The 15,774-nt window shown below is 31.6% G+C and overlaps 1 protein-coding gene across 1 annotated transcript in view; it reads left to right on the top strand.

The window, feature by feature from the left end:
* LOC108751034 (muscle, skeletal receptor tyrosine protein kinase-like) overlaps positions 1-8,123 on the top strand; it is a 115,754-nt gene extending 107,631 nt beyond the window's left edge. Inside the window, exon 7 of the mRNA XM_018490964.1 lies at positions 7,607-8,123. Coding sequence (XP_018346466.1) covers positions 7,607-7,743 — 137 coding nt within the window. The 3' untranslated portion in view covers positions 7,744-8,123. The remainder of the gene's footprint in view (positions 1-7,606) is intronic.
* Positions 8,124-15,774: the final 7,651 nt, after the last annotated feature.

Genomic DNA, 15,774 nt, shown 5'->3' with positions numbered 1-15,774 from the left:
CCCCCCCCCCCCCGGACCGAGCAACACGTATAAATTGTACATTTACTCGTTACGCTAGTACTTAACGCGTGTGTAAGTTATAGAGGTATCATGACTGGAAAAAAAATAAGATAATTAAATATCTAGTAGATTAATTTTTGCGATTATATACTGCATCCTTGTATATTATGCAATTGCATAATATACAAGGATACAGTTGTATGTATATAATTCTCAATTTATAATGGTAAATCTGTTGAACCGCTCGGAATCAAGAGATACGAAAAAACTGCACACACGACGAATAGAAGGAACCCTGTTAAATCCACTCACGCGCGGTATCGCGAAACTGAATTTTCGTCTGATCGTGAGTCACTTTGCAATAGCGTTTCACTCACATGTATGTACGTACGCGTACGATACATCAACCGCAGGCACGATACGTACTCGCACGGCCGCGCGAGAATCCGACGATAAATCAGAAGTCCGGCCACTTGTTTTCTAGTTTTGCAGATTGCGAATTCGCGCAGTTTATCGGCACGGACGAGCCGAGTCCGAAGGAAGTGCCATTGCGATGGGATTAAATGGGACAGTGGGCATTTTTATGTGAGCGAAACTGCACGAAAATACTACTGCTGGATGACACGCGAATATTATATACGAGAAGCGGAAATAAAGTCATAAATAAAAATTCTCTTATCAATTAAAATTAACAAATAGATTTTTATGATAGAATATAAAAAGATGCAACTTCAAGATCTGTTCTTAATTGTATTTATTAGTCAATTTATAGATTATTTGATTTATATTAATATTTTATAATCTTTCAGAGCTGATGTTGGATATTAAATAATCCACTCAATTGTGAATTTGTTTTGTCAAGCAATTTAATTTTGTCTATGTTATATCTGCAAATTTTAATTACTTTTATTAAAATATGTTTGATATTCATTTTTTTATAGTTATGTCATTTCTTGAAATTAATTAATGTTTTTTAATTAAATGAGTTTTACAGACTTAACATCAGTGACTATATTACAGATTTTGACGTTAGGGTTGAATTTAAATTAAAGATACGCAATGTATTATAAATATTTTGTATAATTTCACAAGATCGCCTAAACTAATTTAAAAACTGTTTCAAAAACAATCCATGGGTTTTCCGTATAACAATATCGACCTAGCGAGATTATATCAAAACTTTGTGTTCAATCTTATAGAAGAAAAATGGTAGAGGAAAGAAAACTTTCTTCGGCCGTCTCGGGAATGCTGTGAGGATAACCAATAATTGATCATCCTCCAATTAATTATTGGCATCTACTGATAATCGGGACTAAGCTGATAATTATTATAGCTCCTCAAGATTAGAGAACTGAATTAAAGTCATTAAAAATCTTCGCATTACCGATTATTAAAGTTTGAAGTCCGTACAATGAATCAGCGACGAGCAAACTATTTTATGGGATTTTATTGAAACGAGCATTTAATTAATAATTTTCTGAAAGCATAATAAAATATGAAATATTTCTCAAAAGTTATATAGGACAGTTAAAATATACATTTCAATGAATATTTCTACACGAGTTTTTAACTCAAGCAGTCTTTGAATATATCGCTTTAAAATTATAAATGGCTACTAATTAGAAGATTGTTATAAATTGACAGTAGATAATTAATGGCAGTAACAAGACTAGGTGTAAATTTTTCTAGAAACACATAAATAAGGTAAGGAGGGATTATTAAATCTCATTTACTCACATTGAACACAATTTTATATACATTCTAATATATTATTATTGTTTAACGATATATTGAATATAATAAATTATAAATTATATATTATAAATTACAAATTAAAAATTTTCTATTAGTTATTTTGTCAATTAAGTAAAACTTTTGAAGCCTTAATTTAGAAGAGGCTGTTACATACAGATCATCGCATTATCGTCTCATCTCAAATATTTGTGAACGTTTCCAGTGAACATTCGTACTGCAAGAAGTGCCATTTGCTTGCGATTTGTCGAATGTAGCGCAGGATTTAACGACTTTTGAGGAAGCCAATGCGTCGTGTGCAAAAACATCTCGAGTGCAGCGCCAGTCCGCGGCTGATGCCGGTCTTTTTGCGCTGGCTCTTGCCAGGGGATGGGCTTTGGCGGCCGTCTGAGCTAATTCTTATGCGATCGTAAATAATGTCGCGCATATATCAAAACTTACAGCGACTCCCCATCCCGGCATCGCAGTCGACGTCGCCATCTCCTACAGTAGTCCTACGCCTCACCCCCGTTCCCACCTGCATCTCACCCTGTCTTCTCACCTTGTCGCGGCTCTCTCGCATTCCCCTTGACCATCTTTAGCATCATTTCTCTTTCTTCCCCCGTCTTCTCACTTACCACTCGAGCATTTGCACGTCTGCCAACAGCATTTATGGTCGGTCAGATTAAAGATACAATTCCGCGATCCTATTAATTAAGAAAGTTAATTACACCAGAATTCAATTTTCCTAATTGCTCATCGTCGAGTTTTCGCGCCGCTTGTGCTACGTAGCAATACAATCTTGTCCGTTTGCGGAGCTATACTACTGCTACGTCCAGAAAGTCGACAGACGGAAAGTATCAGAGATAGTCGAGGATTCCGTCGAAAACTCTCTCTCTCTCTCGACTTTTAATTTCACGATTTAAGCGCGGCTCTTCATTCTTCTTGTTTCTCTTTTTTCGGATACTTCGAACTTGCCCTCTTTCGCCTCTCTTGCAACTGACTTTCGAGAATATAAGAAAGGTACCGAGCACGATGTATTTAAAACGATTCTTTGCAAATTTTTCATCGTGATTCATATTTTATTGCGGTCCATTAAAATGTTTCTCCGCTCACGCGAAGAATGTTATATTTATACATATATGTATTAATACTTACAGTGCAATATGAAAATATCTTATCCTAGGCACCTTTTTCTGGATATAAAACCTAAGTAACTCACGTCCGATCATTTCTTCATGTATTTTTGTAGTGGTTAAAAATATCTAAAAATCCAACGTACTTTCAAGTTTCTAAAACGAAAGTTTTTACTTTATTTTGGAAAAAAAAAGATAAAATGTAATACAATGTAATTATTTTTGAAATTTTGAGAAACTTCCATGAATAAAAATCGATCGGATTAGCTATCTAGGTTTATACGCAAAGGGTTAAACACGAACGAATGGGGAAAAAAATTTATATTGCTGATATATTTACGAAAGAAAATCGATTAAAATCTTTTAAGAAACGATAGGAGGGTAAACAAGCGTTAAATGTGATTCTGTAAATCGGGACATTTCGTGCCGTTGTAGCGAGTTATGATATCACTTTCCGACGTCTTACGAATCCCTGGAGCCTCTGTACGTCGCCGGCTCAGTCTAGACGATTCATGGATACTTCCAAGATATTTTAAATATATATCGAGCACGACGGACTGCGGAAGTTTGCAGGGAGTTTAATACCTAACAGCTCCCTAGACTGTCGTTTATACCACGGCTCCAAACTCTCCGCTCTTCTAGATCTCTCCTCTCATTTCTTATCTCTCTGTTCCTCTTACGGGGTCGCGTCCTTTTAACGTACGATATTATTAAATTTCGTAACCGAAATAAATACTTGCGCAAAGTGAAATCCACGAGTTTCGGCTTTCGCGGAACTCTGCTAATTTTTCGCTCGCTGCCTATATCTACGTCGCCGCGATGAGAGTTCTTAAATTGTGGGATCTATTTATTTCATTTAATACGACAATGCACACTTTAATAGATATCTTCGGAGCTAGTTAAAGCGCTCGTATCGGCTAGCTATAGGGTGGATTATAAACGGGGATTTAAATTAAGTCCTTAATCTTCTAACTTCCTCGTTTGTTATAAGGAAGCATCCAAAATATTTTCCATTAATTATCCATTCGAGATCTACCTTTAATTACGCACAGAGTAATTATTTACGAATTTACATGTGCGAATTATGCGAGAGAGCCGGAACATTGTGCATCCATTAACTAGAGATCTCCATTTTTTTGTATAACTTTGTACTCTTTTACCTCGCTTTAGACGTAACTCTCTGGTGCAAGCGGACAGTTTCCGAGACAGTGTCTAAGGAGTTGCTAAGAGCGAGCGGATGAGTTAAAGTGCAACTTACTCGTGAACTTCCAACGCTCATAAATCATTATGATTCCGCGCGGCTATAATGCGAGCACGTTCGCACTTATTATATGCTGAAGTATACTTCATTAAAAATTGGATCAATAATTAAGTAAGTGGTGCATAAAAATTAAGAAAACAACTCTTGCACAAATATTGGCGTTATATATAGTATGTAATCATGATTATTTATTAATGTGCCGTCGTGAATTTTTAATTACTACGTCCTGTGGCGATTGTCTTTCCTTTTTTCAAGCTGATCGTTCAAAAAAGTTATTGACTTCGCTATTTGCATGGGTTATACGACCCTTACTGGACCGCTATCGCAGATTGAAAATTAATTTTTAATTCCGCTCTCGCTCAGCCCGATAATCAATCCCGTTATAATTAAGCGCGTGTTATTTTAAAATATATCGCAGTTAGTTTTCAGAAGAGCTTAAATACTTTGAGTGTGAAAACGGCATTGAATAATAAAAGGTTGGAATATTTGGAAAAACAAGATTAATAGAAAATTGTGGAAAGTTTAATAAAGAAATTATGGTTGGAGGAATTTAATTAATTATCAACGATTAATTACAGTATTTCAATTTTTTTCATTGTTCAATTTGTTCATATAAAGCAAATTGCGATAATTTTAAGTTATAGTTGATAATTATTCATAACGGTTTTGTAGTAAAATGATTTAATGATTTAAATTTTGCTAACGGCAGTAGCTATTTGTAGTCAGTTATTTAAAATATCAATTTTCCAATTTTTCTGAGTAAGATAAATTGCAATATCTTTGAATTAATTTTTTTTTATTTCTTTACAATAATGTTAATTAATATAATAATTTCTCTCTCAATATGAGAACGGAAAATATTTTTTAAATAATTTAAGAGAGAAAGATTTTCTTTAATGTTTGAATTATCACAAAGTTGGTAAGATAATTGTAATAGTAATGAGTAATATAATCACGTGTTTGCACGTCATTTGTATTTCAAATTGTCCATGCAGGAGGTGCCAAGTAGATACTGCCAATTGTTGTCGTATAAGCAATCACAAACCAATAATGATAGATTATTATTGTGCCCAAATGTAAATGCATTGCACGTGCAAAGATTTTGTTTCCGCTTTAACCGACCGACGTTGCGTGCAGTTCCGGTGCGTATGCGTGCCACGTGCCCGGACACGCATGTCGCATTCCCACTAACATGGACGGTAATGTTCACGGTCGTGATCGTGAGCTCGCCTCGATCGATCGTGCGATTCATACTGCTTTCGTACGAATACCTGAACGCATACTCTGGCTGTACGCAGGCATGCATCGTATTGTCGTCCGAATTCGGGAAATCGTCATTGATATGGTCGATCGTCATCGATCCTCATCGAATTCTGCGTTATGCGTATTAATAACTATCGCCTTATTATGTCAAATATAATGACGTAACATACAGAAAACCTACATTATTTGAAGTTTGCACAATTTTTAAAATATTTAAAAATCGAGCTAGATACAGATTTGAAAATAACTTCGTTGGTTCATTAAAATAATTATATATAAGAAATTCAAGCATGGGCAATACTGCAAAAAATTTTGCTCTAGCAGCCAACGTCCTACATAATTGAGCGTCCTACATAATAATTTTAATAATTATTTTTAAATATTTCAGCATAACTGCGCGTTCTTTCCGTACATTTGTCATATTTTTAATAGATCATTAAAAAGCATTAGAATATTATTATATTATTGAAAATAGATATAAGTTTAAAAACGCATAAATATTTAAAAGAAATGTTAACACAATTTTATTATGCGTGTAGCAATAAAAACAATATTCTTTGCAATGATAAATATATTTCAATGAAGTAATTTGATCGGCATAATCGTAGAATTGAATTTACATTTCGCGATACGTCATGTTATTCGTATCAAGAAATTAATTATTAATTTGTAATTAGTGAGTACACGTGCCTGGATTCAGATATTGGTGGAATTTTGATGAGATATTGCTTATGCAATATGACTGACCATGTTGACTCTTATACTACTGAATACGCGCGGTTCATCGAAAACCTCGTTACCACAGGGTTGTCTCACATTCATTACTATCGCGTCTAAATGGAACATTATTCTATGACAATATTGAGACCTATTTAGGGCTGATATGATTTTCTTTTATTTTTTAAAAATCGATATTGTCTTTCTCGAATATCGAAAGAAAAAAATGGTTCGTGAAGTTTACTTGCGAACCACAAAGCGAACGTATTCTAGCCATTAAGGGATCAACGCTGCGTAATCAAAGAAGTCGTTAAAAGCGTAATTTCAGAAAATAAAGTACTTGTTACCGGTTTCTTCGTAAAGTTTAGTTTTCGTTCTTGTTAATGTTCGTAAAGGTAAAGGCGCGATTGGGATCTAAACTTCAAAGGGCCGCGACGGTTGGAATTAAGGTTTTTTTTGTCATTAAGATTTTAACTACTTTCCACAGTTAGCGATCGAGCATAGATCTCCGTGTGCAAATAGAAAATGCAAAATGAAGTCTTTTATTCCTATCGCTCTACCAACACCGTGGAGTAATTATAGTGTGGCAGTTTGATTGAAATATTTATAATCTTTTTTGAATTTCCTGTGACGTACACAATCATCGTTGCTTTGACTGGAAATACTGCAGATTCAATCTTGACAAAATCAACTGTCCCCATGCAAGCTGATTGCGTTTACACATTCTCGATACCATATGTGCGATGCGCATCGCAATGTATCATTGAAAACATTGTACAATGTGCGAGTTTCCACGTCACCGCTATTTTTTTGGATTTGTTGAATATCAGATCGTTCGTAATTATTTCGTTATATGTAGTTATACGAGAGATTGGTTGCCTTAAATTAAGCACAAAAATTTCACAAACTACTCAATTTATTTCGATATTTAGAATAAATAATAATATCTCTTCTTTTGTTACGTAAATTACATTTAATTTTGTTGATATAATAAGTTTATTGCTAGTTAAAATTGCTATCCTGAAAATTTGACGATAATTAATAATATTTGCTGTGTAAATTGCATTAAATTGGTCTTCGTACCATCATATTAAATTTAAATAGTAGAAAATGAAAGAACGGTAGAGAAACGCGTATCGACATCCCTCAAACAACGCAATAATTAATGGATCTCTTGTAACACGAGAAAATCCATAATCCCGTAATCTTGAAGCGACATTGATTTACGATTGTGGGTGGTGTCATTATTCTAAAAAAATATCAAGATTTCCGGCGCATGATATTCAGATTCAATATCGTAATATTGTACAGCAATTTTTCAACGTCTACTCATGCGAAGAGTTCCTGCCGACATGACACTCATTAGATGATATCGCGTGAAACCTCGTTAATTTGATACAGCACTCGTAAATATTCATACGATTACGTGAACGATACAAGTACGGCTGACGAGTGTAGCACTGACACTTGATTCTCCTTTTTTGCCTTTCTGTTACAGGGGAACGCACGGAAGCCATGCAACGTGACGCCGGATACGTCTCTTCCGGAAGTGACGTCAGGCACTGGTCCGGACTTCTGCTTCCGTTTTCGTGGTTTCTAATACTCGCGCGCAACAGCCAAACTTTCTTGCTTTAGTGCACACTCGACAGTATTTCACGCTTATTTCTTGCCGTTTCCAACACTGAAATGTACCTAAACGCGACCAAGCAAATCTAGATTGTTAAGATAAACTTTTATAGATTCTAAGAGCATAATTTATAAACTGCGTTATATGATGCACTAAATGAAGAGATTATTACAATCCAAAAATAGATTGCGATAAGATTTATTTGAAGGATTCGAATTTACCTTCTAGAATAATTGCAAATACGTACAAAAGCAGAGTAATAGAAAGCTTGATTTAACTCGGGAAATATCTCTTAAAAATATTATAATCATAGAATATAAACTGTATCATAATTAAGTTAGATTAATGATAAAATAATGTAACTATTTATATAGTGCGTAATGCAGTCGAGGAAAATAGGGTGAATAATTAATATATCAATGCAATTCTAGAAAATCAATATTTATCTGTCTTTATTTGTAACGGAAAATAATGAAAAATAATTACAATCAATTAGACTTTAAAGAATGTCCATATGTGAAAATTATGAATTATTGTTTTGAAACTGAGAAATTGATTATAGCAAGGTAATCAATGTAGATTCTATGATACACATTTGTATAAGTATTTATTTTAAATAATCACACACTTATAAAACTAGTTTGTTGCAAAGAAGTAATTTCACATGAGGAAAAGAATAAGCACAAAATTATTTGTATGTAATTTAATATTTGTTTGCAATAATATATCATTATAACAAAAATAAATGTATTCCCTCCCCCCTCTCTCTCTCTCTCTAAGAAAATAATAATTTTTACTTGAATAAGAGTATATATTTTCTCCGCTGACTGTATTTAAAAATCTCGACTTTTTCCAGCCAATTACGCAACAAATTTTGTATATCCATTTAATTTTCCGATTGTGTATATAAAATGAAAAGTACATTCTCTTTTAAAAAGAGTTTCACGCAAATGGAAATAAAGATAAAATGTCCTTATACAAGTTTCCTTGTATACTGTCTCGTAAATTTAGCTTCGTGCGCAAATAATTCATTAAATGACCTGCGATACTCCATTTGATCTCAATGTTCTGGAACGTCCTTTTCGTTGCCCCCCTCTCAATTCACGGCGTTTCTTTGAACACAGCTCTTAAAGTCAATGGGATTAAAGCGCAGTGCCAAAGGATGCGGAGGTAATTTGATATCGTGTATCGTGCTATATTCTTTCGTTCGAAGGTTCGAGGAGAATACGTCATGAATTTCATGAAATTCCGGAGAATATATGTGTCTACAGTGTGTCTAACTCTCTTTACTTTATTTATATTCCTTATATATAATAAGAAAAAAAGACTCGTTAAATTGTGCAACAAAATAAGGTATGTATTAATATTAATAATGATTATAATCTTTATTTTTATGTTTAATCACAAAATTCTGCACTGGAAAGAAATAAAAACAATTTTCTATTAGTAATATTATATAGGCAATGTAATATGTACGTAAAACATTGTAAAAATCACACAATATATTTAAATACATATTTTTATACAAAACAAAAAAATAGCATCTGTTTTTTAAGATAAAATTTAATACATTTTTTTTCTTTTTTATCATATTTTCTTATTATTGCAAAATCATATTTTTTAACAGAATCAGATAAGAGTTATTTTATTATGTAAATAATATATATATCAATTCTTATTCGATTTGCGTATCTGCACGGAATAAATTTAGAATATAATCACTAGCTGAATTATACTTCAGCCTCTCTTATAAATATCAAATAAGATGATGTTCGCTTATATTCATGTTTATTCCGATATGTAAAAGAAAATCGTGTCGCATATTCGAATTTGTCAAATGCGGGAACGTGGATGCGTTATAGCAATTTCTCTTGTCATGCATCGCAAATTCTGAAGACATAATTCTCCTTAAATTCGCAATTCCACTATGGCGTAAGCTTTCTCATGGTAGTGCTTTGATGTGTTATGAATTACAAATAAGATGAGTAAAAAGCCACAGTGTGACACAGGCACGATTACATATTTGATCAAGGTGAATTGCCTTTTCAGCAAGAGAAGACGATTCAAGAACAACGAATGCATAATTATGCTTTTTTTAACATTTTATATATATAATGTACGTTGTCTTGTGTAACAAATGCTGTACAGTACTTATAATTAAAATTCTTATCCTTATATCATTTCATATTTTCCAAATGATTATCAATTAAGTTCGATATTATAAAATTTGTATCTATAATTGTAAGTATATTGTTTTACTATTAAGTATACATTTCAGACTTAATGTTCGCAAAAACAGTTGTTAAGTTTTATTATAATCGTTTCGTTATTATAACCGTATAAGAGTTATTGATTTTTTTAAAAAACAATTTAATATGCTACATGATACTATATGATTCACAAAAAAACCAAATATACTATATTCAAACAAAATATATATATATATAATATAACCGGCTTTATTGACACTCTTCATCTCTTATTTTTTCATATGTAATTGGATTAATATTATTAATATTAATTAAACAAAGAATAAATGTAAAAAGATTAATGTTTAATTTTATCTTTAATCTCAGCTTTCTGAAAATGTTCTGAAGATAAAGGTTTTTCTTATAATCCCTCGGAAAGATTACAATTTGACTTACATTTAAACTAGGCCAAATGTAAATAAAAATACAGCAAATGGCTGTTTCCCGCCCAGACTTCGTCTTCCATTTTGAAATTGACGGGTCCTATACGTATTTTATATTCAGGACATTACTTCGTGCTGAATTATTTTTCAAGTTCGGACAGGAGCACTGGTAGCAGCGGTAGTAACTCTTCCCGGACGAGGCTCCTGTCTCAGTCACCCCTCCTACTTGCTCACCGTCACCGGAACGAATACCGGTTCAGCTTTTCTCTCAGTGTAATCGTATATAACTGTCACTTCGCAGGAAAGGTGATACAAACTGTAAAACTCGGCCAGTCGTGTCAACGTAACGTCCGACGTGTATTCAGATCCAAACTACAGCATTTGCGTGCTTGAAATTTCTAATATTGTAGCAGCACATACAGTTCCTTCTTTGAAAAGTCCTAAATTTCCACGAAATTCAAAATTGTAACAATAGAAGAATGCAGTATTGGTGAATTTATACATAAGTGTGTAAGAAAAATTTATAATGCGTAAAATGTCAATGTATTATTTAAATTTAAACGTTCTTATACAAAGAAAGAGGACAAATAATTGATGCTGCATAAAGAGAAACTCGTGAAATTGTAGCAATTATTATAATTAGATCGTGTGACATGCAATTAAATTGGCGAATGTCAGTGGATGTCACATGATAGACAGTTGCAGAAAAATCAACGAGTACGACGATCTCACATCTAACGAGGCACGATGCAATTCAAGTGGCGCGTCGGGGATCGTTAAAAGTGCCGCTTAAGCGACGCTAAAGCAAGAATAAAATAACACTAAATTTACGGCGAACCGTGAATCAACATGCTTTATGATTGTTCGGGTAGCGGATGATAAAGGATGAGAGCACGCGCGCGGGGAACTAGCTGGTCAGGTCGAACAGGGGCTCGAATACTCGCTAGGTGGGGGGATGAAAATTGGAAAACTGCATTGTCCACCCGTTCTACTCCTCTGGGACACATTCGTTAGTGGGCATCGTCCACTGACGATAAATTTCACGTATCTTCCCGTCTTTCACCTGCGCTCAAATTAAAGATCAGCTCGATCATGATTGCTCTCCACGCGACTATCGATTTGATTGCTTTTATTAAATATTCTCGGAAATATTAAATTATTAAAATAATTCATATCTAGCAGTGAAACGTTGTTTATCTATTAATATTTACTTATGTATTTACCGTTGCATTTCTACTTACAAATTTAAGTAAAATTAGTCTTGAAACGTGATATGATTCAATATACGAACCTTGAAAGTCAATTTGATATTCGTGATGTCATATTTACTTACACTACGATACAGCACAGAAACTTGGATAAAGCTAATCTTGGAAGACATAGCTTTGAGTTCTGTTTCACGCGACTCGATACACGACTCGTGAGGTTTCGTACAAGCAACTATTTCGCATATATACTACTATTCCATTTATCATCCAATCCCGATTGAATATTCGAATAATTGCGTTTATTGAATCCGTATAAAGACATGAGGTCAAGTCATAGTTACAAAGAGAACCGCGATTAATTAATTAGTTCTAGATAAAGAATTATTTTATAATTTAACCAAAAAGTTATTTCTGTAATGAATAAGTGACATAATAAGTATACAATTTATGGTTTCATTTTATTGTAAAAATAAATTTTTTTTCTTCGTGGACAGGAAAGATGTAATTACGAGAAAATAACAGTTAAAATAAAAACCGTCAAAAATCAGGATATTTGGTATTTATTGTACTGAAATTAGAACGAAATATTGTCTGCTCGTATCGACACGCAAACATTAATTGGATTGCTTGAAGCACTATTGAAACCGCAAAACATATTGATACGTTTAAATCCTGCGAGCACTGGTGCTAAATCCACAATATCATATTAAAGTGCATAATAATACCAAAATTTCAGAATGAAATATACATGTTAAATTGGATACAAACCGATACAGTAAACCATACACAGAATTTTATAAACGACATGCACCTGCACCGTACATTTTTTGTGCTTGATTTAATGTAGTTAATTTTTTGGACACGTTTCATATATGCCATTTTTTTCACTTTTTTTCAAATTCGTTTTGTTTTCCTAAATCGACGTGCTATCGAGATGCTTTCGAAAGTAGTCAGATAGACAAACAACGGTAGCTAATTTTCACAGATCCACCTCTGTGCGTGACTCAAACAAAAAAGAGGCCATTTTTCCGTAAAAAGTGTTTGCGATCTTGCTTTGTTAACGGGCAATTCAACTTTGTTACTTCGAATAAACAACGGCCGGCCAAACGAATGTACCTTGCCAATAGCGGGTTCAATCTCGCTTTTAGCGTCCCTTTTCACGCAAATTGCCACGAAAAGCTAGGCCAGTTAAAATATTTACGAACGTCGAGTTTATCGCGAAGAATATACTACCGAGTTGAAAATGCGAACTTTCATCAAAATGCAGTGTGAATTTTAATGTGCCATGATCTCTATCTTAAAACTTTTACTTTATATAAATTAAACATTATAATGTAATACTGTAATATAATCTACAGTAATAATTAATGAACAATATAATTAGCATTTTTCTTCTTATTTCATTAAAAATATTCCTCTTTTTAATACACTTAAATTTATAAATTTATTTAAAATTTTTTTTATACAGGATACTGTCTTATTACCATCTCAGAATATTAGATATATAATCTGGAACGTAAAGTGCTGCGGTAAATTAAATTGTTAACGGCTACATTAATGGGTTAATGGACGATTTTTTTTAGATTATAGACTCTTTTTATACTACCGCTTACTTTGCTACTATGCTAGCGAAATTTATAAAATGCCAACGATTACATAAACTTAAGCTTCCTGTTTCCGCTATGCGTTATTTTACATAACGTGACATAAAAATAGATATTTCTGGATTCCAAATTTATTATACATGATTTACAATAACTAATATTTGTATAATAAATAATGAAACAAGTAAAAAATAGAGTAAAAAACGGGCAACTAAGAGCCTTAATATGCAGTAATTGGCGATTATATACATATATATTTTGATTGTATCTATTAATGTATTACATAATATACAAAACTGAACGTTTCGACTATATTCAAGCCATCCTCAGCAGTTTCCATTCATAGTAATATTGATCACAATCCATTGTTCATAAGGTAAAAGAAATCGAGTACAGTTAAATTAGTCGCTTTTATTTAAATAATGATTTGTTTAACAATATAATTTTTTCTACTTTTAAAAGCAAATATATCACTCCTTTACTCTAAAAGTGACATAACTAAAAAAAGTCTTCTTTAAGTTATTACTATAAATGAGTTAAAAGTTAAATACTTACGAAGTATTGTCTATCATAAAAAATGAACTAAATTAACTTTATAAAAGATCATTAAAACTATTACAATTAAAAAAAAAGGATATAATTAAAAAAAAAAGAAAAAAACATCGTCAAGTTAAAGAGGACAGTTTTTTAAGAGTTAAAACATATATACACATAAATAATAAAAATGATATGTTAAAATACATTCTTTTTGCTCATATTAATTTAATTAGTCAATAACTTTCCCGTCAAATTAGAAAATAATATTTCTCTTTTCCTGAAAAGCCTGATTTTTTAATTGTTATTTTCTAAATATAGGAGTGATATGCGTTTTAGATGCGTTTTAGCCATTATTTCAAAAGTTTAATTTTGTTTATTTATAATTATAGTTTAGCAATATGTAAATTTTAGTAACATGACTAAAATTTAAAATGTTTAACATTATTGTGTGTGTGATAAACAATTTATTATAAACAAAACAAATTAATATTAATTTTAATTAATATTAATGTGTATAAAAGATAAATATCTCGAATCAAAAATAGAGAAACAATTTTTTCAGATTTTATATAATTTATATTGTTGCGTGAAAATACCACTACTTATATTATAAAGTTGTATTTTAAAAAATCTATATTTGCATTAAAAATCAATAAGATGTTTAAGGAATGTTGCATAAATTTGCCATTATGAAGCGCGGTACAATATTATATATCAATAATTACGTCAAATATTAATTCTGTGAAATTAGATCGAGATAATATGAGACATTGGAGGTAGAGTGCACCAATCACATTCAGTTCTGTTGAAAATTTTATGCATTCACATATTTTATTATTCGGAATATTGCAGTTCGTATTCATCACGTTTTTTAAACTTGGGTTTTTCAACTTCAGCATACATAATTACAAGTAAAATATCATCAACTTCCATAAAACATTTCAAAATTTTGTATCAACATTATATAGTCATGCATTTATCGACACGTATTATATAATTATTTGTTAAACAATTGACAGCAATTTTACGATTTAATAATTTATATTTATAGATTTATATTTATAAACATTACGTATGTGTAAGTATTAGATAAATATATATAAAAAATTTTCAATTAAATACTAACATAATTTTATTTTCATTTGTATTATATTGATATGCGCACACATATATGATGAATACCCATTTAATTAAGACACATATTACTTTTTAATTGAGTAAAAAAGTCTGTAAAAAATAAACTTGGCGATTACAAATTGATCAATCACTGACCGTGCGTCGGTGTAAATTTAATTGAAATATATGCACATTTTAATAGTATACAGTTTCAACAAATTTACATTGGAGTTTGCTTAAATTTGCATTCTGAATATGTTTGGTTGAAACAATCTGCATTTCGATTTGTATATCGCATGGATAGATTTGATCGACTTTTAACGGTACTCATTAGTCAATCATTGAAATTCATCCTGAACATATATACATACATACATGCTTGCAAAAGATTCATTTGTCATTTCTGAGAAGAACAATTTTATTACAATTGTATTACAATTGTACAATTCTGCAAAAAATCGAATTTTATTTCTATGATATGTCGTAAATAATACTATACAATTATTTTTTTATGTACCACGCATGTTATGTTATGTTGCAAAAATACCTAAAAATACAAACTAAATGTTGACTTATTTTATTTAGTTTTGTTTGCACAGTAACGAGTTGTTGTCAATGCATGTCAATTTTTCTACTATGACACCAAAATTGTATGAAAGTCGCTTAAAACAAACAATAGGTATTTTTAAATTTATAACATATTGATAGTACGTTTTATTATATGAAAATAAAATTATATGTATTTTGATAAAATCACACCGATATATTTATAGTTTTAATTCACTAATTGCTTTTTCTCGTTGTATTAATTAATATTAATTAATACAACGAGAAAAAGTAGTTGGTGAATTAAAACTATAAATATATATTTATGTATCATATTTAACACTTTTTCTTAATTTATAATTAATTATCCTTTACGTATTATTAATTAATTCATGT

The sequence above is a fragment of the Trachymyrmex septentrionalis genome, unplaced genomic scaffold (genome assembly GCF_001594115.1).
Source record: "Trachymyrmex septentrionalis isolate Tsep2-gDNA-1 unplaced genomic scaffold, Tsep1.0 scaffold40, whole genome shotgun sequence".
Classification (NCBI taxonomy): domain Eukaryota; kingdom Metazoa; phylum Arthropoda; class Insecta; order Hymenoptera; family Formicidae; genus Trachymyrmex; species Trachymyrmex septentrionalis.
The sequence above is the reverse complement of the archived record's forward strand: the minus strand, read 5'-3'. Positions and strand labels throughout refer to the sequence as shown.